General features: G+C 36.4%; 2 protein-coding genes across 2 annotated transcripts in view; both read right to left on the bottom strand.

The window, feature by feature from the left end:
• Positions 1–790: 790 nt before the first annotated feature.
• On the bottom strand, positions 791–14,990 carry LOC107289523 (vomeronasal type-2 receptor 26-like). Its single transcript, XM_029284548.1, has 6 exons — positions 14,770–14,990; positions 12,407–12,584; positions 9,928–10,782; positions 6,722–6,940; positions 6,043–6,169; positions 791–1,692 (listed from the first exon to the last, which is right to left on the bottom strand). Exons 1-6 carry the CDS (start codon positions 14,988–14,990, stop codon positions 791–793), a joined length of 2,502 nt encoding a protein of 833 aa, XP_029140381.1.
• A 1,426-nt stretch (positions 14,991–16,416) lies between these two features.
• LOC107289521 (vomeronasal type-2 receptor 26-like) overlaps positions 16,417–20,273 on the bottom strand; it is a 13,325-nt gene continuing 9,468 nt past the window's right edge. Inside the window, exons 4-6 of the mRNA XM_029284557.1 lie at positions 19,531–19,758; positions 18,188–18,314; positions 16,417–17,318 (exon numbers count right to left, since the gene is read on the bottom strand). Coding sequence (XP_029140390.1) covers positions 16,417–17,318; positions 18,188–18,314; positions 19,531–19,758 — 1,257 coding nt within the window. The remainder of the gene's footprint in view (positions 17,319–18,187; positions 18,315–19,530; positions 19,759–20,273) is intronic.

The raw sequence follows: 20,273 nt of genomic DNA, 5'->3' as shown, positions 1-20,273 counted from the left end.
GGTGTCTTGTGACAGGTTTATCGTATTGATATGTTCGTTCCAGTGTTTCCTCGTCTTCATCATCAGGTTTCATCAAATAAATATCGTGAGATTCCGTCGACAGGCGTTGGAAAGACTAAGACCCCTGGTTGCCACCGTCGTTCCCTCTCCCCTATGAATGTGTTATATTTTTATTATTTATTTGTTTTATTATTTGTTTTATTATTTTTATATATTTATTATTTTTATTTTATTTTTTATTATTTTATTATTATTTATTATATCTGTAAAGTACAAGCCATTCACTGGGTTAGAAGTATTAAAATAAATAATTGGAAAAAAGAAGTATAGTATCTGAGTTAAACATTATGCTGGCTGAAAATTAATTTCCAGATGAAATCCTAAGACGTGGCTCTTAAATTTAAACCCTATACATTTAAACTTCAGGGAAATTGGTAGAATGTATCATAGTACTTCAAAACATATTTACATATATCAATGGTTGCCATGAATTCTTTTAAAAAGTTCCCTTGATATTTAGGGTTTTCCATACATTGTTAAAAGACTCTTCCAATATATCTTTCTAATATGTTTTTAAATCTTAAGTTTAATTATTAATTATGAAAAAGACACACTTTAATTTCCATTCTTTTATTTGTTAGTACAACTGTTTTAATAGCAATATGAAACTTGTATTTCCACTCCTCAACAATTTAACACCTTGTTAAACAGCTGATAAACTTCAGTGCTAAGTAAGTCAAGGTGTTAAATTGTTGAGGAGTATAATAAAATAAATTGCAGTATTCTTTGACTATGACTTTCGTCTTCTTAATTGTTCCTTGTTATTCAGTTCAGGCCGCACTACAATGATATAGCATTTAGGGGAAAAGATGCAGACCAATAAACCAGCACTGGAGGCCAAGATGGAAAAAATCTCCACGGCCACCATGTATTTGCCCTTTGTGCTTAAATAAGTTGGAACAAAGGACACCCAGACACTACAGAAGACCAACATGCTGAAGGTGATAAATTTGGCTTCATTGAAACTGTCAGGCAAGTTCCTGGCCAGGAAGGCCATTGTGAAGCTGATGGTAGCCAGGAAGCCCAGAAAGCCCAGGACAATGTAAAACATGGTGATAGAGCCTTTGTTGCATTCCAGGATAATTTCTTCCATCAGGGAGTGCATGTCAACATCTGGAAAGGGAGGACCAGTCACCAACCACACACTGTAAATCAAGGTTTGAATAAAAGAGCAGGAGAGGACAATGGAGCTGGCCATTTGCTTTCCAGACCATTTTCTCATCCCACCTCCTGGTGTGGTTGCCATGAAGGCAAGGACCACAATGATGGTCTTGGCCAAAACTGAAGAAATGGCTATGGAGAAGATGATGCCAAAGGTTGTTTGTCGAAGGAGACACATAAGCTTTGTGGGCTGTCCAATAAAGAGCAAAGTGCAAAGGAAACAAAACAAAAGAGAAATGAGAAGAACATAGCTGAGGTTCCGGTTGTTGGCTTTGACAATGGGAGTCTCCTGGTGCTTAATGAAGATATAAAGCACCAAAGCTGTGAGGAAAGAAAACAAAAGAGCCCAAAGAGTGAGCGTAATTCCCAAAGGTTCTTCAAATGAGAGGAAGCTGATATCTTTTGGAAGGCACAGATTCTGATCCACATTGGGATACTTATCTTCTGAACACTGAAAACAGTCTTCCATATCTGTGAAAGAAACATGCTTTAGGAAACACAATCAATCTTTGAGGGTAAACTCTTTAATTGAGTTGAATCACGTAATGGGAGAGGAATTGCCAAATAAATAGGAGTTACTATTGGACAGTAGCATTTAAGGGAAGCTGGCTTCAGTGTAGCAACCATGTGCTTTGCTCAACTTTTTTCTCTCCCAATAATAATAGCAAATAATATATTATTTCTAAGTGCATTTCTTTTCTTCGCTATGTGGGGTAATATGAAAAGCAGAATATTTTTATAACTAAATGAATAAATAAATTTTCCCACAAATGATTTCTTTGTATTGTATTTTTACTTATTAGTGGCCATTATTCAGTTTGGATATGATGGTGATTAAAAAAATAATAGCTGCAAATAGTAAATACCTTATACACAAAGCTGAATCTAAAGTATCTATATTCTGCCATCTCCTGATAACCAAACAACAACAACAACAACAACAACAACAACAACAACAACAACAACAACAACAATAATAATAATAATAATAATAATAATAATAATAATAATAATAATAATAAAGTTGGAAGGGACCTTGGAGGTCATCTAGTCCAATCCCCTGCTCAGGCAGGAAACCCTATACCATTTTGGACAAATGGCTGTCCAGTCTCTTCTTAAAAACTTCCAGTGTTGGAGCATTCACTGCTTCTGGAGGCAGGCTGTTCCACTGGTTAATTGTTCTAACTGTCAGGAAGTTTCTCCTTAGTTCTAGGTTGCTTCTTTTCTTGATTAGTTTCCATCCATTGCTCCTTGTCCAGCCTTCAGGCGCTTTGGAGAATAGCTTGACTCCCTCTTCTTTGTGGCAGCCCCTGAGATATTGGAACACTCGTCCTTCTGTTCATTAAACTAGACATACCCAATTCCAGCAACCGTTCCTTATATGTTTTAACCTCCAGTCCCCTAATCATCTTTGTTGCTCTTCTCTGTATTCTTTCTAGAGTCTCAACATCTTTTTTTCATTGTGGTGACCAAAACTGGATGCAGTATTCCAAGTGTGGCCTTACCAAGGCATTGTAAAGTGGTATTAATACTTCACGTGATCTTGATTCTATCCCTCTATTAATGCAGCCTAGCACTGTGTCGGCTTTTTTGGCAGCTGCAGCACACTGCTGGCTCATATTTAAGTGATTGTCCACTAAGATTCCGAGATCCCTTTCACAGTTACTACTATTGAGCAAGGTACCCCCTATATATACGTGTACATTTGGTTTTTCTTGCCTAAATGTAGAACCTTAGCGACCAGTGTTCAAGTCTGTCCAGGTCCTCCTGTATCTTAAGCCTGTCTTTGGGAGTGTTGGCTATTCCTGCCAGGTTGGTGTCGTCTGCAAATTTGATGAGTTCCCCATCTATCCCTCATCCAAATCATTGATGAAGATGTTGAAGAGCACTGGGCCCAGAACGGAGCCCTGGGGCACCCCACTACACACTTCCCTCCATGTAGATGCAGTTCCATTGAGGACCACATGCTGAGTATGGCCGGTCAGCCAGCTATGAATCCATCTGGTGGTGATGCTGTCTAACCCACTTTTTTTTTATCTTATCAAGTAGTAGGTTGTGATCTACTTTATTAAAGGCCTTACTGATGTCCAAGTAAATTATATCCACAGCATTCCTCTGATCCACTAATTTTGTCACTTGGTCAAAGAATGCAATAAGGTTCATCTGGCATGATCTGTTTTTGACAAACCCATATTGGCTTTTAGTATAAATTTGTTTGCCTCTAGATGTTCACTGATTTGTTGTTTGATTATCTTTTCCAGAATCTTTCCAGGTATTGAGGTCAGGTTGATAGGTCCATAATTTCCTGGATCCATTTTTTTCTTTTTTTGAAGATGGGAACTACATCAGCTCTTTTCCAATCCTCTGGTAGTTCCCCAGTGCTCCAGGATCTTTGAAAAATATAGTTCAGTGGTTCTGAGATCACATCTGCCAGTTCCTTGAGAACCTTATGGTGTAATCCATCTGGTCCTGGTGATTTGAACTCATCTAGACTGGACAGGTGCTCACTTACCATTTTCTTGCCTATCTTAACTTGTGTTTCTATTCTGTTTTTTATGGCACTATTTTTGATAGGTTGGTCTGTTTTTTCCCTTTGTGTAAAGACAGATGTGAAAAACGAGTTAAATAGTTCTGCTTTATCCCTGTTGCTTGTCACCTTCTTGCCACTTTCACCCGCTAATGGACCAATCGTTTCCTTCACTTTTTTCTTGTTTTTTACATGTTGAAAGAAGCTTTTTTGTTATTTTTGACTTTGGTCGCAAGCCTTAGTTCATTTTGAGCCTTAGCTTTCCTCACTTCATCTTTGCAGGCTTGGGCTATTTGCTGATATTCTGACTTAGTTATGTGTCCCTCTTTCCACTTTCTATACTTGTCCTTTTTATCTTTCAATTTATCAGAGAGTTCTTTATGCAGCCATGCTGGCTTCTTTTGACAGCTGTTATTTTTCTTCTTTGTTGCTATTGTGCTAGACTGGGCTTTTATTATCTCACTTTTCAAAATTTCCCAGGCTTCTGGAGGCAGGTTGTTCCACTGGTTAATTGTTCTAACTGTCAGGAAGTTCCTCCTTAGTTCTAGGTTGCTTCTCTCTTTGGTTAGTTTCCACCCGTTGCTTCTTGTCCTGCCTTCAGGCGCTTTGGAAAATAGCTTGACTCCCTCTTCTTCTTGAGTTGTTTTCCCCTTGAGGATTCTCATCCATGGATCCTTCCCAAGTCCTCTCTAAGTTTATTGAAATTAGCTCTCTTAAAGCCCAAGACTCAAGTTTGACTGTGTTCTATTGCTTGTACTTCCATAATGTTGAATTCCAATATTGCATGATCACTTCCTCCCAAGGTTCCTGTGGCTTCAACACTTTCTATCATTTCATCTCTGTTAGTGAGAATTAGATCCAAAATGGCTAATCCCCTAGTTCCATTCCCTACTTTTGGGGAGACAAAATTGTTTGGTAGGTTTGTCAGGAATCTGTTTGATCTTCCACTTGGTGCAGAGTTTGTCTCCCAGTTGATGTCAGGGTAGTTAAAGTCCCCATTACTATTGTGATGTGCTTCCTACATAACTTAGTTAGCTGACTAGCAAAAAGTTCATCTATTTCCTCTGTTTGGTTGGGTGGTCTATAGTATAGACCTATGGCAATGTCATTTTTCCCCTTTTATATTGACCCAAATGCATTCAGGACATTTTTCATCATTGTTGTGCTCTTTCTAGTTCACTCTGTTTGCTGTTCATACTCTGTGCATTTGTGTATAGACATTTGAGTCATTTATGACTGACCTGTGTTTACTTTCTACATAACCTGTGTAGTGACTGATTTCCCCTATTTCTTACCACCTATTTGGTTAGTGCACCTTGTGTGGCACACACTATTTTGCTTGACAGCAAGGTTGATATTCTTGTCCACACACACATCTCTGTTACATGCACTGATAGCCCTATATTTTTTAGATTACCGGGGACAGGGATTTTCTGTATCAATTAACTCACTGTCCCCGCTGTTTAGTTTAAATATTCCTCCAGAAAGTCTGTGAATTTATAGCCGAGTAACTCAGTCCCTTTCTTTGATGGATGCAAACCATCTCTTTTGTACATTTTTTCATTGGACCAGCTACAGACATCGTGACTAATATAACCAAAGCCTTCCCCTTTACACCACTCCTTTAGCCACATATTGAATTTTGCTATACGCTGGCCTTTTCCGCTACTTTCCTGCTCCACCCTCTTTCTTTTTAACTTACATTTTGTAGCACTTTGCAGCAAGCTCTGGGCAGTTTAAATGCAGTTTAAATGCAATGGAGGTCCAATCAGCAGGGCCTCAGCTCCTTTCCTGCTCCACCCTCCTTCTTTTTAACTTACAGTTTGTAGCAATTCCCAGCAAGCTCTGGGCAGTTTAAAAAAAACTGCCAGGCCGTATATTTCTTAGAATTGTAAGAAGCTACAATTCAAAACATTTGTATAAATTTGGTGTCCATTATTTACAAAGAAATCTATTTACTGTCTACTCCGTCTCTCTGTCTATTCTGTTTTTCTGTCTGTCTGTCTGTTCATCTATCATCTTTCTGTCTCTTTCTCTCAGTCTCTTTCTCTGTCTCATTTAATAATTATTAGAATTTTAAAGAGAAATTCTATATTTGATTTGCAATGAAATGTTGATGCATGTTGTTGTTTGGCAGTTCAATTAGTTTTTTTCTCAGACAATGAATATGAAAGAAGCACTTTATAAATACAGTTAAGATTTAGAATTGTTGTTTTAACTATGATACTTATATAAGTGTGCTGGAGGTATATATGTTCAGTACCTGAATAATAATTGCATATAGCAACACTTACCAATTTGGTTTGAAATCTTCCCTTTGGGACATGAATAGCAATGATAGCAGCAAAATGGTTTTCCCTCAATCTTGGTTTTACTATAACCAGAATGGCAATTGTCATTACATAAAGAAATGGGGCGAACCTGTGTGGAAATGGAAGAGTTGAGTATATGCCACTATTCAGAAAAACAACTTGGTAATTTGGGAGTGGGGTGGTGTCTAACATGTTTTCTTTTTTGCTTTTCTATTTTTTTTTTTTGTCTCTTTGAATCAGTCTTATCATCTGGTGACTGCCTAGCAAGTCTGTTTACTTATCTTGGCAAGATTTCAGAAGTGGTTTGCCATTGCCTCCTTCCCAGGGCTGGGAGAGAGAGGGAGTGGCCGAAGCTCACCCAGCTGGCTTTGTGCCTAAAGCAGGACCAGAATTCAAAGATTCCAGATTTCTAACCTCGTGACTTAACTAATACACCAAAATGTCTCTTTTCTGTAATATTTTACAGGTTATACATTGATGATGACTGGGCACAAGTTTTAAGTGTGACTGCAACAATTACAATAAAATAAAAATAACATTGCAAGAAAGATTGGTTTTACCTCCCCACCCCTTCCATTTGAGGTAAAAAAAAAAAAATCACATTCCTTCTATGTTTTAAAGCCCCAGGAAAGAGTTTAAGAACTTCTGTGTTGAATATCACCTGTTTGAAATCATTGGGCCATATAATAGTATATTCAGAAATGATGAAAACTTTCCCAGGGGAACCCACTCTTCCAACTTTCACTCTCTTGAAGGATTGATTGGGAAATGTGACCCAATTTATAATATCAAATCCAGCTATTAATTCCCCTTGTGAATTAAAGGTGAAGGTTTCTCCAACACTATTGTTAAATGAGTTGCTTTTCAAATAGTGGTGAAGCTAAATTGGAATGGGAAGAAAAATAAGAAGGATAAGAACTCCAGGAATAATAGTCCAATAATACTTTTAAGAGTTATATTATTTCACATATAAAAATATTATAAATCTATCATGTTAGATATTTATTGTGTCCCTTCTTGGATCCCTCCCTTTAACGTCTGATGTGCTTTCAAATTTTTTAAGGAGTGAAATAAAACACCTTTTATTTCATTAGCTCAATTAAATGGCTCTGAGAAACTGTACTTATTAACAGAGATATAAATAAAGAGATGAGGACACAATCTTTCCTAGGGAAAGATTTACCCTTCTCAAAATAGTGAATTGGATCAACTCAAGGAACAAGAGCTTATTGATAAATCTAAAATAAGGTTAATATGTTAGTCATGGAGGTTGCCATGACTTGGATCACTTCCAACATGTTCCTGCATCTTTTGCAGGATTGCACTACTTTTTTCCTCTACAATTCTGAACCCATTTATAGATACACTCAGGAGAAAAAATAATACAGTTAGCATCTATTTTTGTTTACTTTTGTTTGGTTTTGGTGTACCCTTGCAATGTGCAAATTCCAATAGAAAAGTGTGAAATAACTATTGAGAAAGAAAGAAAGAGAGAGAGAGAGAGGGAGGGAGGGAGGGAGGGAGGGAAGGAAGGAAGGAAGGAAGGAAGGAAGGATTAGAAATGTTTGTTTAGTTGTGTATATCTCAGGCTTCAAGTCACTGGACTCTGATGAAAAGTCCTTGAAGTTTTTTGGGCAAGATTTGGAAGTGGTTTCCCATTGCCTGGTTTTCATGGCTGAGGGAAAGTATCTGGGCCAAGAGACTGGCTTAATACTGAGCTAGAACTAATGAAAGATGCATCAAGTCTTAGCTGAAGCCTCAAATCCTTTATTGCATTTTAAAATCTGGATGTTGAATAGATTTGGCATTGGTCATTGTAGCCTATACATTTTGTATGAACCTGAATGGAGGGGAAGCTCTTCCTGATTCTCTTGGATGTCTTAGTGGCCTAAGCTAATATAGATCATTTTTTCCATCAGGCCTTCCTATGAAAGCTGGTGATTAGAGGAACCCTTTTTTGGAGAATTGGTTCCTTTAGTAATGAAAAGGAGGAAGAGTATGCACCAATTTCCATATTTTCTGGAGGGCTCCAAGGTTTTATCATCTTATTTCTAGTCTTTAAAAATTATATGAAGCCCCGGGACGGCACGCCGATGGCGGCTCTTTTCAGAGCCGTCCTCTTGGGAAGGCGTCAGAGCCAGCATGAACAGCGTTCAGCAGCTGTTCAGCGGCTTGGAACCTTGTGCCCCGGGAGAAGGGGTCGAGGTGAGTACTCCTGGATAGGAGTAGAGTCCCAAAAGCTCTCCCTTTATTTCGGGAGAGCGAAATTGGGTACTCCTCCGGAGTCCGGGAAATCTCCGCCTCCCAAGTGCCTTTGTTCCCTTTTTTTGGGGGGGGAACAAAGCCAGTCGTTGCCTCCACTTCTGTGAATTATAGAAAACTGTGAGTAAATAATAACCAGATGGAACTGACCAGGGGAAACTGGACTTGAGTAACCTAAGACTTTAACTCAATTTATTAACATCTTCTTTAAAGCTAAGTTGAAATGAGGGAAAAAAATGGCTGCGGTTTGCCGTTTTTTTATAGATGAGAGTGACTTTCCTTTTTAATTTTCACTTTCCTGCAGCGTTGAATGAAGAGGGAATTGTTACCCCTTGGCTTAAGGTTGTAACTTTGACATATTTTTTCTTTGGATTTATGGAAAGTTTTGGTGATTATTTTTTTTTCTTTTAACGGAGAGAATTTTGGATTTGGATTTTGGATTTCCCCCCCCTCTTTTTTTTTTTCGAGGCTTGGATTAAAGAAGTCTGAAAACTGGTTTTGTTTAATGGAACTCCCGCTTTGTTTAAAGATCTTCAACAGTCTATAAGGATATAGAGAAGAGGCAGTGATGGACTCAGCTGTGACTTTTGGATGCAATTTTAATACTTATAGAAATAGAAAATTATGGTATTGCACCTCAAGGGAAGCAGTTGGGGGATATTATTGCTCTTTCTGGAAGGAGGGAGAAGTGGAAGAAAGAGCTGTAAAAGCGGAAACTGGATTGGAAACAACTAAAGAAAATCTACAAGGATACAGAGATAAAGCAGTGATGGACTTAGCTGTGACTTTGGGATGCAATTTTAATACTTATAGAAATGGAAAATTATGGTATTGCACTTCAAGGGAAGCAGTTGGGGGATATTATTGCTTATTTTTTTAAGAGTATTTTGTAATGTTTATTATTTTAAAAGATCATAAATATTTGACTATGATATTAATTGAAGGGGTGATGGTATATTATATATAATTGTAGGGGTGATGGAATATATTACATATAATTGATAAATTGAAGATATGGCACAGTTTTTTGTATGATGAAGAGATTGGAGAGGATGATTGGTTATACTTAGATAGATTATATTAGCTTATATTTGATTATCTTTTTATGAGTTAAAGTACGTTTATATTAGATTAGTTTATAATGGGTAGTTTTATATAGACTTGGGAAGATGAATGTTTAATCCTGTAATCAGTTCTGGGAAGTCCGGGGGGGTTAGGTGGGGATGGGGGTAGGAGGGAGTATAGAAATAGAGTTACTAGTATTGACTTAAGGGGAAGTAGGATATATTAAAATAATAATAGATTATTTATATGTATAACTGAGTTAATTATATTGAAATAATTTGAATTGTACAAATATGATTTTGTTTTGATTAATTGATGGCCTTGCCACCATGTAAAATAAAACTAATAAAAAATTTTGTTGGGAAAAAAAAAGTAAAAAAAAAAAATTATATGAAGCCCCTAGAAGATATTGTCTAGCAGAATGGAGAGCAATATAATCAACATCCTGAAGGTACTTGGCTTTACATTGTGATAGCAGCCTGGACTGTTATGGCCTGAGAAGAAATGTGGTTTCCTGCATTAGTATTCATAACAAGTTACCTTCCATGGTTGTTGATTGAGAAAGTCCCTTCTTCCTTCTCCTTTGATTGCTCTTTTGTTCACTGTCCAGAAATGCATAGCATGTAAGCCTTCTGCCACTGCATGAACAGCATTATAGAGGCTATAGCTGTGGCTGGTCATACTCATTTCAAAAACAGATCCAGGAAGGGTTTCTAACTTCTCCTCTCCAGTGCATATTCCCCCTGACTTTGTTTCTATATTGGAATGAGATAAAGAGCATTGAAATGCTTCTTCCCAGAAATCCCTAGAAAAAACATCTTCTTCTTCTGATGGAAGCTTTCTGGTTCGAAGGAATTGAGGGAAGCTGAAAACATCTTTGGTGTGAACTGCAAAGGAGAGAGCCCCATGGATGAAGTCCATGTCCCAGCTCCGTAGTAGTGGAAGTGATGTGAAATCCATTTGGGCGGTGAAAATCCATACTTTTGCTTTCATTGGTATTTCATGAAATTTGGAGAATTGAAGCATAATTCTTAAAACCATAATACTTTGAATTTCACCCAATACAAGTACTGTATTGGCTGTCCTTTCCATAACAATTCTTATTGTCTTCAGTCCTTCCAGTGCTAATGGGTTGATTTCTGAGGCAAAACTTGCTTGTGGAAATGTTTTTGCAAAATCGAAGCAGATACCATCCTGCATGAAAATGGGCAATGTGTTTTCCATAAAACTCTCTCCAATGTCATCATCTACATATATAACACCAATCCATGTCCACTGGAAATGCTGCAATAACTGGAGAATCCCCTTATACTGATAGTCCAGATTTGGGAATAGCTGATGAAGGAAAACTTCTTGAGATTTGTCATTCATCATTGAAGCTGAACCATATGCAAACTAAAAAAAATATTAATTACAATTAATATTATGGAGATAGATTCTAGGATAGAATGCATTTAAGAAGTATTAATATTTTGGGATAAACCTATAATGTTTGGTCTTTTGGGATAAACCTATAATGTTTGGTCTTTAGGATTGGTTTCTTCAACTAGGATCAACCACCCTGGCTGAACCTACCAGGAAAAAAATTATGCTTCTCCTTGTGAACTATTCTGAACTCAGACAGGTGGGACCAGGAGAAGGAATCTCCCCATGATAATCCCTGGTCTATGGAAGAGACTTCCTTTGCTACTGAGTCTTTTCTCAACTTTTGTCATCCTTTGAGGACAAGTCAAGATGGAGCTTTAATTAACTGAGAAAATGCTATCATTTATTTCTTATAATTGTTACTTAGTTTTTAAAATATTGCTTGTATTGATATGTTTTCCTCTATACTGTACCATGACAGTTTATGGGCTTTTTACATCTCTCAGAAACTTGTAATAACAGTGGTATGAAAATCTTAGTCTGTAAGTGGATTACAGATTCAGAATATAGAATGACAAAGTTGGAATGGACCTTGGAAGTCTTCTAATCCAACCCCTTGCTCAAGCAGGAGACCCTATCCCATTTCAGATAAATGGCTGCCCAGTCTCTTATTAAAAGCCTAAAGTGATGAGCACCCACAACTTCTGAAAGCAAATCATTCCACAAATTCATTGTTCTAATTGTCAGGAAATTTCTCCTTAATTCCATGTTGCTTCTCTCCTTGAGTAGTTTCCATCCATTGCTCCTTTTCTTGCCTTCTGGTGCTTTCAAAAATAGGCTGACCCCTCTTCTTTGTGAGACCTCTAATTTTTTGGAACATTGCTTCATTCACTGAGTCAGAATTAAACATTTTACAATGCTTTGGTAAGGCCACACTTGGAATACTGCATTCAGTTTTGATCACCGTGATGTAAAAAGATGTTGAGACTCTAGAAAGAGTACAGAGAAGAGCAACAAAGATGATTAGGGGATTGGAGGCTAAAGCATATAAGGAACGGCTACTGGAATTGGGTATGTCTAGTTTAATGAAGAGAAGGACTAGGGGGGACATGATACCAATGTTCCAATATCTCAAGGGCTGCCACAAAGAAGAGGGAGTCAAGCTATTTTCCAAGGCACCTGAAGGCAGGACAAGAAGCAACAGGTGGAAACTAAGCAAGGAGAGAAGCAACCTAGAACTAAGGAGAAACTTCCTGACAGTTAGAACAATTAACCAGTGGAACAACCTGCCTCCAGAAGCGGTGAATGCTCCAACATTGGAAGTTTTTAAGAAGAGACTGGACAGCCATTTGTCCGAAATGGTATAGGGTTTCTTGCCTGAGCAGGGGATTGGACTAGATGACCTCCAAGGTCCCTTCCAACTTTATTATTATTATTATTATTATTATTATTATTATTATTATTATTATTATTATTATTATTATTATTATTATTATTATTATTATTATTATTATTATTATTATTGTTACTTCAGAAGACATCCCTGTCTCTTCTTCTATTAAAAAAACCCATACATTTATTTTCTTACTAATGGCAAAAGGATATATAAAATGCAAAAGAAAAAAAAAATGTTGTTTGAATGACGCCGACTCACCTGTGGAATTTTGTAGATGCATAGAATGCTTGCCATAAAAAGGCAAACATTACTGTTTGGACCACCAATAACAGTGGCGATTTTGTTCTGGACATCACACTTATAATTTGGGATAAACCTGTCTGGGGTAGAGAGCAGTTCCATTGAGGCACGGTTAGTCCATCTGGCAAGAAAATTGCTGTTCAACACATGGAAACCCAAAGTGATATTAGGCAAGATGCTTGGATTTTCATTAATTGTTTCAACTGCAAATTGCAAAGCCAGAATATGTTGGTAATTGTGAGTTAATACGCTGTAATAAAAATAAAAGCTTTTCATGGATCTTTTTTAAATTATAACACAGAAACCACATTTCAAGAAATGAATAAAAGGCATGAATTGCTATTAGCTGGGTTGTATTTCTATGCCCCAAGGGGGAAGGGAAAAGAAAATTTGGTATGAATTTTTAAATATTTGAATTTCAGTGCTACCGGTATCACTTGGTGAAAGAATTCTTGGTCATTGCAGAGTATCCAAATCAATTTTAAACATTTATAGTTGTATAGATGTTGCCTTTGAAACATTTTCAAATGTCACTGTTGAAGTTTTTGTGTAATGTGTACATAACTTTTTCTAGAACTTTATTGTGATCAGTCTCATGTGTCTAAAGGGTGTAAGGCAAAATTATTATTTTTTCCTCAGTTACAAACATAACAGAATGATGCTTTCTTCTATAAAGAGATGACTATGATAAAAAAAAAATTGGCAAGTTGGACAGATTATATTGGATAGGGAATTTTCCAGCATAAAGGCATCTTTCTATTATCCTGCAAACTATGGGGAAATCCCTAAAACCTATATCACACATCTATTGCTAAATTGTGGCTTTATTTCTAGCTCCATGGCTAGGAGAACCTGACCCCAAAAGCTGTCTTGACAGAGATCTGTACTATGGATTTCCCGGAGGGGGAAAAAAAAAAGCAAAGGACTCAGAAGAGAATCAATGGAAAGATAAAGCTTTAAATGGGGATGATTTTAGTACAATTTTTAATGCAGCAATTTTGTGCAGAACTGTCTCAAGATGCTTTGTTTGCAGCATTTTTATATGAGCATTTTTAAAAATCAAACATTTATATTATGCTAAAGAAGTGAATTCCAGCACAATATATAAGGAAATTTACACCAATCAAAATTAAATTAGACAATGTCTGCATAATTAAACTGATAAATAATTAGCTAGGCTTGGTTTAGACTACTTTTTTTTACTGTTTATATTACCAATACAGCTGGCTGCCTTGGTTGCTGCTAGTTTTATTCTAGATACATAAATTTAATGATCAAATTTAAGAAGATCTCCTCTCCCTGGAATACAAGAGTTTAAAAATGAATAATGGAGAAAATAGAATTGTTCCAGGACAAACAAACAAATATAATGGCTTGCACAAAATCCAAAGGCAGATTTAATGCAATATAAAATAATAATTGTAAAAAAAAGAAGAAGTAATATAAACTGCATGTCTGTTTAAAAGAGATTATTCGATTTCCTGTGGATTTGGGGGACCAAACAATACATCCAGAATGATTTTGAAATGTTAAAGTTGTCCTTAAAAAGAAAATCCTCAATATTGAAAGCAAGCAATGCTTGTGCTCAATCTTCAAAATTAAATCTTGAAAATTACAGACTCCAGAATAGGGAAACATGTATTATTCTGAAGCAGAAAGGAAGAATTATTTTTTTAAAAAAATGTCCTCTTAAATAGCTAGAGCACATTTACATGCAAACCATCATCCTGACTTGATAACAAATATTCTGGGGCAATTTGCCAAGGAAATTAGAATACAGGTTAAAAGCAGGCACAATTGGTGTTAATAGCTAAAGCATCAACTAAAATATTATAAAATAAGAACTTGCAGAGAACTCTTCTCCTTGATGACAAAATACTTTTAGAAACATTCACTCTAATTCTTCCTAAAATATTCTGAACAAACTTTGTAATGTATTCCAATGATGGTATCATTGAAGGAAAAGCTCACTCTAGTCAGTGGAGTCTCTTCCCAAAAACACATGAAGCTTAAGGGCACTGAATCCATTTTTGCTGGTCAATGCAATCTTTTTACATGACATAACAGCTATATAAAATAGGACATGGTTAACATATGTGGTCACCACCAATAGCCTCTATGTATTGATACCTTCACAAAAGCTCCCATTTTGATATCATAAACATAATGACTGTGGGAAGGAAAAGTGAAGAGTTTCTTAGAAAGACAATAATGCAAATAAGTCTCCTAAGAATTCAGAGAAATAATTTTAGTGTTAGTTAGATTGGCTCACTAAAGATATAATGTGGTTCCAAACCAAAGGAAAATATGGTCTACCTTACTTGGTGAAATCATATACTTCAGAAGAAGGATCTTCTTCAAAGTTTAATAGATTGGAAAATACATAAATCTGAGAAAGAATACCACCAATGGTAAAGTCACCAGGATAAAAATATCTGTGAAGAATAGAAAGAGGATGACTCTTGGGACATTTCACAGAAGACCTCATCTGAACAATTTGAAATGTCAATGTTACTACAATCAATGCCCAATCCCCCACCATCTTGCAATTATATTGTTCATCCAGATTCCAAAACATATATATTTACTCTGATATTTAAATCAGACACACTGACTTCAGTTAACTGATTTTTGAAGCTTTCTCTGGACAATTATGAAATAGACAGATAAAATAATGCCTGTCTAGATATCCATTGACCTTGTTATTTGTCTGTGGTGTTTTTTAAAGTATACAAGTAATTATGGTTGATGTTATAATTACAGGGGAAATAATCACCTATGGAAATTGACTTTTTTGTAACATCACTGGTGAAAACATTGTCCACTACACTTTTGCAATTAAATTACAGTAATATTTTGATCAAGAGGGTGGTGTTAAAGAGACATGCTATATTCTGGATTGTCCTGTTACTTTCAACATGCATCAAAGAGATAGTGATGATATTTATAATACTAATTGATTTTAAAACAAGATATTTTCAAAATGCCAATAGTATATGTTCTTGAAGTGAAGAAAAGAGTCCTTTTTCTTGGCTTAAGATGAAGGCATTTTAATACATTTATTTTATTTTATCAACAAGAAAAAATGCAAAATGCAAAAACAGAAAAACATACATCCAACACTAAAAGCAGCAGCAGCAACAACAAAATGTGTACAAAAAGGGGGGGAAATGACCCAAATATCAAATACATTTAATATTAAACATAAAGAATCCACACCGGCTGGATGCTGGAAAAAAAAAAGATTGATAAATTCTCCTCCCCTTTACATAAAGGGTCTATAAATAGTTATAGGCTTTCCCATCCCTATTTAACAGGAATACTATACCAATATAGGATGAAGGCATTTTTGATGGAAGCAAGAGAGAAGGCTTTTTCAGATATTATAACGTTCTGTTATAACATTGGTAGTCCCCCTTATTAAAACATGCTTTATTTGGTTTTAATATATTACATTTTGCCATTCAGTGAGTTAGAGGTATTAAATAAATAAATGGAAAGAAGATGTACAGTATCTAAGCTAAACAATATATTAGTTGAAAATTAATTTCCAGCTGAAATTCTAAGGTTTGGCTCTTAAGTTCAAACACTTAAATTTCTAGGGAAATTGGTAGAATGTATCTTTGTATATGCCCCTCAGCACTTCTTGAGGTAACCTGACAATTATCTACCTATATCTATGGTTGCCATGAGCTTTTGAAAAATTCCCTGGAAAGTTAACATTTTCCTTGTATTGTTAAAAGACTTTACCAATACAGCTTAATAACATGTTTCAAGTCTTAAATTTTATTATTAACTATGATATGTACATAATTTATTTTTCATTCTTTTATTTGTTAGTACAACTGTTTTAATAGCAATGTGAAACTTGTTTTTTCACAGCAAACAGCTGATAAACTTCAATGCTAAGTAAGTCAAGGTGTTAAATTGTTGAGGAGTATAATAAAATAAACTACAATATTCTTTGACTATGACTTTCGTCTTCTTAATTGTTCCTTGTTATTCAGTTCAGGCCGCACTACAATGATATAGCATTTAGGGGAAAAGATGCAGACCAATAAACCAGCACTGGAGGCCAAGATGGAAAAAATCTCCACGGCAACCATGTATTTGCCCTTTGTGCTTAAATAAGTTGGAACAAAGGACACCCAGACACTACAGAAGACTAACATGCTGAAGGTGATAAATTTGGCTTCATTGAAACTGTCAGGCAAGTTCCTGGCCAGGAAGGCCATTGTGAAGCTGATGGTAGCCAGGAAGCCCAGAAAGCCCAGGACAATGTAAAACATGGTGATAGAGCCTTCGTTGCATTCCAGGATAATTTCTTCCATCAGGGAGTGCATGTCAACATCTGGAAAGGGAGGATCAGTCACCAACCACACACTGTAAATCAAGGCTTGAATAAAAGAGCAGGAGAGGACAATGGAGCTGGCCATTTGCTTTCCAGACCATTTTCTCATCCCACCTCCTGGTGTGGTTGCCATGAAGGCAAGAACCACAATGATGGTCTTGGCCAAAACTGAAGAAATGGCTATGGAGAAGATGATGCCAAAGGTTGTTTGTCGAAGGAGACACATAAGCTTTGTGGGCTGTCCAATAAAGAGCAAAGTGCAAAGGAAACAAAACAAAAGAGAAATGAGAAGAATATAGCTGAGGTTCCGGTTGTTGGCTTTGACAATGGGAGTCTCCTGGTGCTTAATGAAGACATAAAGCACCAAAGCTGTGAGGATAGAAAACAAAAGAGCCCAAAGAGTGAGTGTAATTCCCAAAGGTTCTTCAAATGAGAGGAAGCTGATATCTTTTGGAAGGCACAGATTCTGATCCACATTGGGATACTTATCTTCTGAACACTGAAAACAGTCTTCCATATCTGTGAAAGAAACATGCTTTAGGAAACACAATCAATCTTTGAGGGTAAACTCTTTAACTGAGTTGAATCATGAAATGGGAGAGGAATTGCCAAATAAATAGGAGTTACTATTGGATAGTAGCATTTAAGGGAAGCTGGCTTCAGTGTAGCAACCATGTGCTTTGCTCAACTTGCTTTTCTACCAATAATAATAGCAAATGATACATTATTTCTAAATGAATTTATTTTCTTCACTATGTGGGGGAATATGAAAAACAGAATATTTTTACAACTGAATAAATCAATAAACCTCCTACAAATGGCTTCTTTATATTGTTCTATTTTTACTTATTAGCTGCCATTGTTCTTATTGGATATGATGGTGATTATAAAAAATGAAATACTTTATATACAAAGCTGAATGTACAGAATCTACAATCTGCCATCTCCTGAAAACCATCTGGCTGGCTAGGCCATACATTCTTAGAACAGTTGGAAGCTACAATTGAAAATATTTGTATAAAGTTGGTGTCCAATCTATCTATCTCTCTGTTCTGTCTATTCTGTCTATCTTTCTATTGATCTGTCTATCTATCAAGAGAGAGAGAGAGAGAGAGAGAGAGAGAGAGAGAGAGAGAGAGAGAGAGACTCTCTTAATAATTACTAGAATTTTAAAGAGAAATTCTATATTTGATTTGCAATGAAATGTTGATGTGTGTTGTTTGGAAGTTGAATTAGTTTTTTTTTCCAGACAAAGAATATGGAAGAAGAATTTTTATCAATACAGTTAAGATTTAGAATTGTTTTTGTTAAAATCTGATACTTATACAAGTGAGCTAGAAGTTTATATGTACAGTACTTGAACAATAATTGCATATAGCAACACTTACCATTTTGGTTTGAAATCTTTCCTTTTGGACATAAATGACAATCATAACAGCAAAATGGTTTCCCCTCAATCTTGGTTTTACTATAACCAGAATGACAATTGTCATTACACAGAGAAACGGGGCAAACCTGTGTGGAAATGGAAGAGTTGAGCATATGTTACTATTTAGAAAATCAGTTTGTAATTTGGGGAAGTCTAACATGTTTTCTTTTCCTTTTTGTTTTTTGGTCTCTTTGAGTCAGTCTTATAACCTGGTGACTGCCTGGGCAAGCCTGTGTACTTTTCTTGGCAAGATTTCAGAAGTCATTTGCCATTGCTTCCTTTCCGTGGCTGAGAGGGGGGTACTCGTCCAAGGTCATTCAGCTGGCTTTATGACTAAAGTGGGACTAGAACTCACAGCTTCCTGATTTCTAGCCTGGTGCCTAATATTACAAGTAACACATTGACAATGATTTGGCACAAGTTATGAGTGTGGCTGCAACCATTACAACAAAATAAAAATAATATTCCAAAAGAGATTGATTTTACCTCCCCACCCCTTAACTTTGAAGTGAATTTTCTGTCATCATTTCTACATTTTAAAGCCTAAGGAAGTTTAAAGAGTTTAAACAGAAAAACCAAATGCACAGGTATAGTATAGGTGGTATCTTGCTCAATAGTAGCAACTGTGAGAGGGATCTTGGAGTCTAGTGGACAATCACTTACATATGAGCCAGCAGTGTGCTGCATCTGCCAAAAAAGCCAACACAGTGCTAGGCTGCATTAACAGAGGGATAGAATTAAGATCACATGAAGTATTAATACCACTTTACAATGCCTTGGTAAGGCCACACTTGGAATACTGCATCCAGTTTTGGTCACCATGATGTAAAAAAGATGTTGAGACTCTAAAAAGAGTACAGAGAAGAGCAACAAAGATGATCAGGGGACTGAAGGCTAAAACATATAAGGAACGGTTGCTGGAATTGGGTATGTCTAGTCTAATCAAGAGAAGGACGAGGGGTGACATGATAGCAGTGTTCCAATATCTCAGGGGCTTCCACAAAGAAGAGGGAGTCAAGCTATTCTCCAAAGTACCAGAAGTCAGGACAAGAAGCAACGGATGGAAACTAACCAAAGAGACAAGCAACCTAGAACTACGGAAAAATTTTCTGACAGAACAATTCATCAGTGGAACAACCTGCCTCCAGAAGCTGTGAATGCTCCAACACTGGAAGATTTTAAGAAGAGACTGGACAACCATTTGTCTGAAATGGTATAGGGTTTCCTGCCTGAGCAGGGGGTTGGATTAGATGATCTTCAAGGTCCCTTCCAACTTCAATATCAATATCAATATCATATCACCTGGTTGAAATTGTTGGGCCATATGATGGCATTTTCAGAGATGGTGAATACTTTCTCAGGAGAACCCAGTGCTGCTACTCTTCCAACTTTTACTCTCTGGAAGGATTGATTGGGGAATGTAACCCAATTTATAATATCAAATCCAGCTATTAATTCTCCATGCGAACTAAAGGTGAAGGTTTCTCCAATACTATTATTAAATGAGTTGCTTTTCAAATAATGATGAAGCTAAATTGAAATGGGAAGAAAAGGACAAAAGAACTCCATTAATAATAATCCAACAATAGTCCAGGGATGACAGAGAATGAGGTTGGATGGAGTCACTGAAGCAGTAGGTGTGGACTCCAGAAGATGGTAGAGAACAGGAAGACCTGGAGGAACGTTGTCCATGGGATCATGATGGGTCAGACACGACTGCGCAATTAACAACAATAATAGTCCATTATTTTACATATATAAAATTTAAATATTATTAACCTATCATGATAGACATTTATTCTGTTCCTGCTTGGATCTCTCCCTTTAACCTCTGATATTTATTTATTTATTTTATTTATTTATTTAATTTAATTTATATGCCGCCCTTCTCCCGACAGGGACTCAGGGCGGCGCACAACATATTTAAAACCAGAACATATATACAATCCCCCCCTTAAAACCGAATTAAACCGAATTTTAATGTTGCGTCTTCCGAATATTTAAAACCCAATGTAAAAATCCACCCTAGGTCAGGTCCGCTTGCT

Source organism: Protobothrops mucrosquamatus, unplaced genomic scaffold (assembly GCF_001527695.2).
Source record: "Protobothrops mucrosquamatus isolate PMUCROS unplaced genomic scaffold, P.Mucros_1.0 scaffold711, whole genome shotgun sequence".
NCBI classification, from domain to species: domain Eukaryota; kingdom Metazoa; phylum Chordata; class Lepidosauria; order Squamata; family Viperidae; genus Protobothrops; species Protobothrops mucrosquamatus.
This window is presented reverse-complemented; position numbering and strand designations above follow the sequence as displayed.

What these genes read in the sequence shown, in the direction of transcription:
- LOC107289523 (XM_029284548.1), bottom strand. Translation starts at nt 14,990, where the DNA reads ATGGTGGGGGATTGGGCATTGATTGTAGTAACATTGACATTTCAAATT. An exon ending in GAAGTATATGATTTCACCAA is followed by an intron (nt 12,585 to 14,769) that starts GTAAGGTAGACC and finishes TGTGTTGAACAG; the next exon opens with CAATTTTCTTGCCAGATGGA. An exon ending in GCATCTACAAAATTCCACAG is followed by an intron (nt 10,783 to 12,406) that starts GTGAGTCGGCGT and finishes TATTTTTTTTAG; the next exon opens with TTTGCATATGGTTCAGCTTC.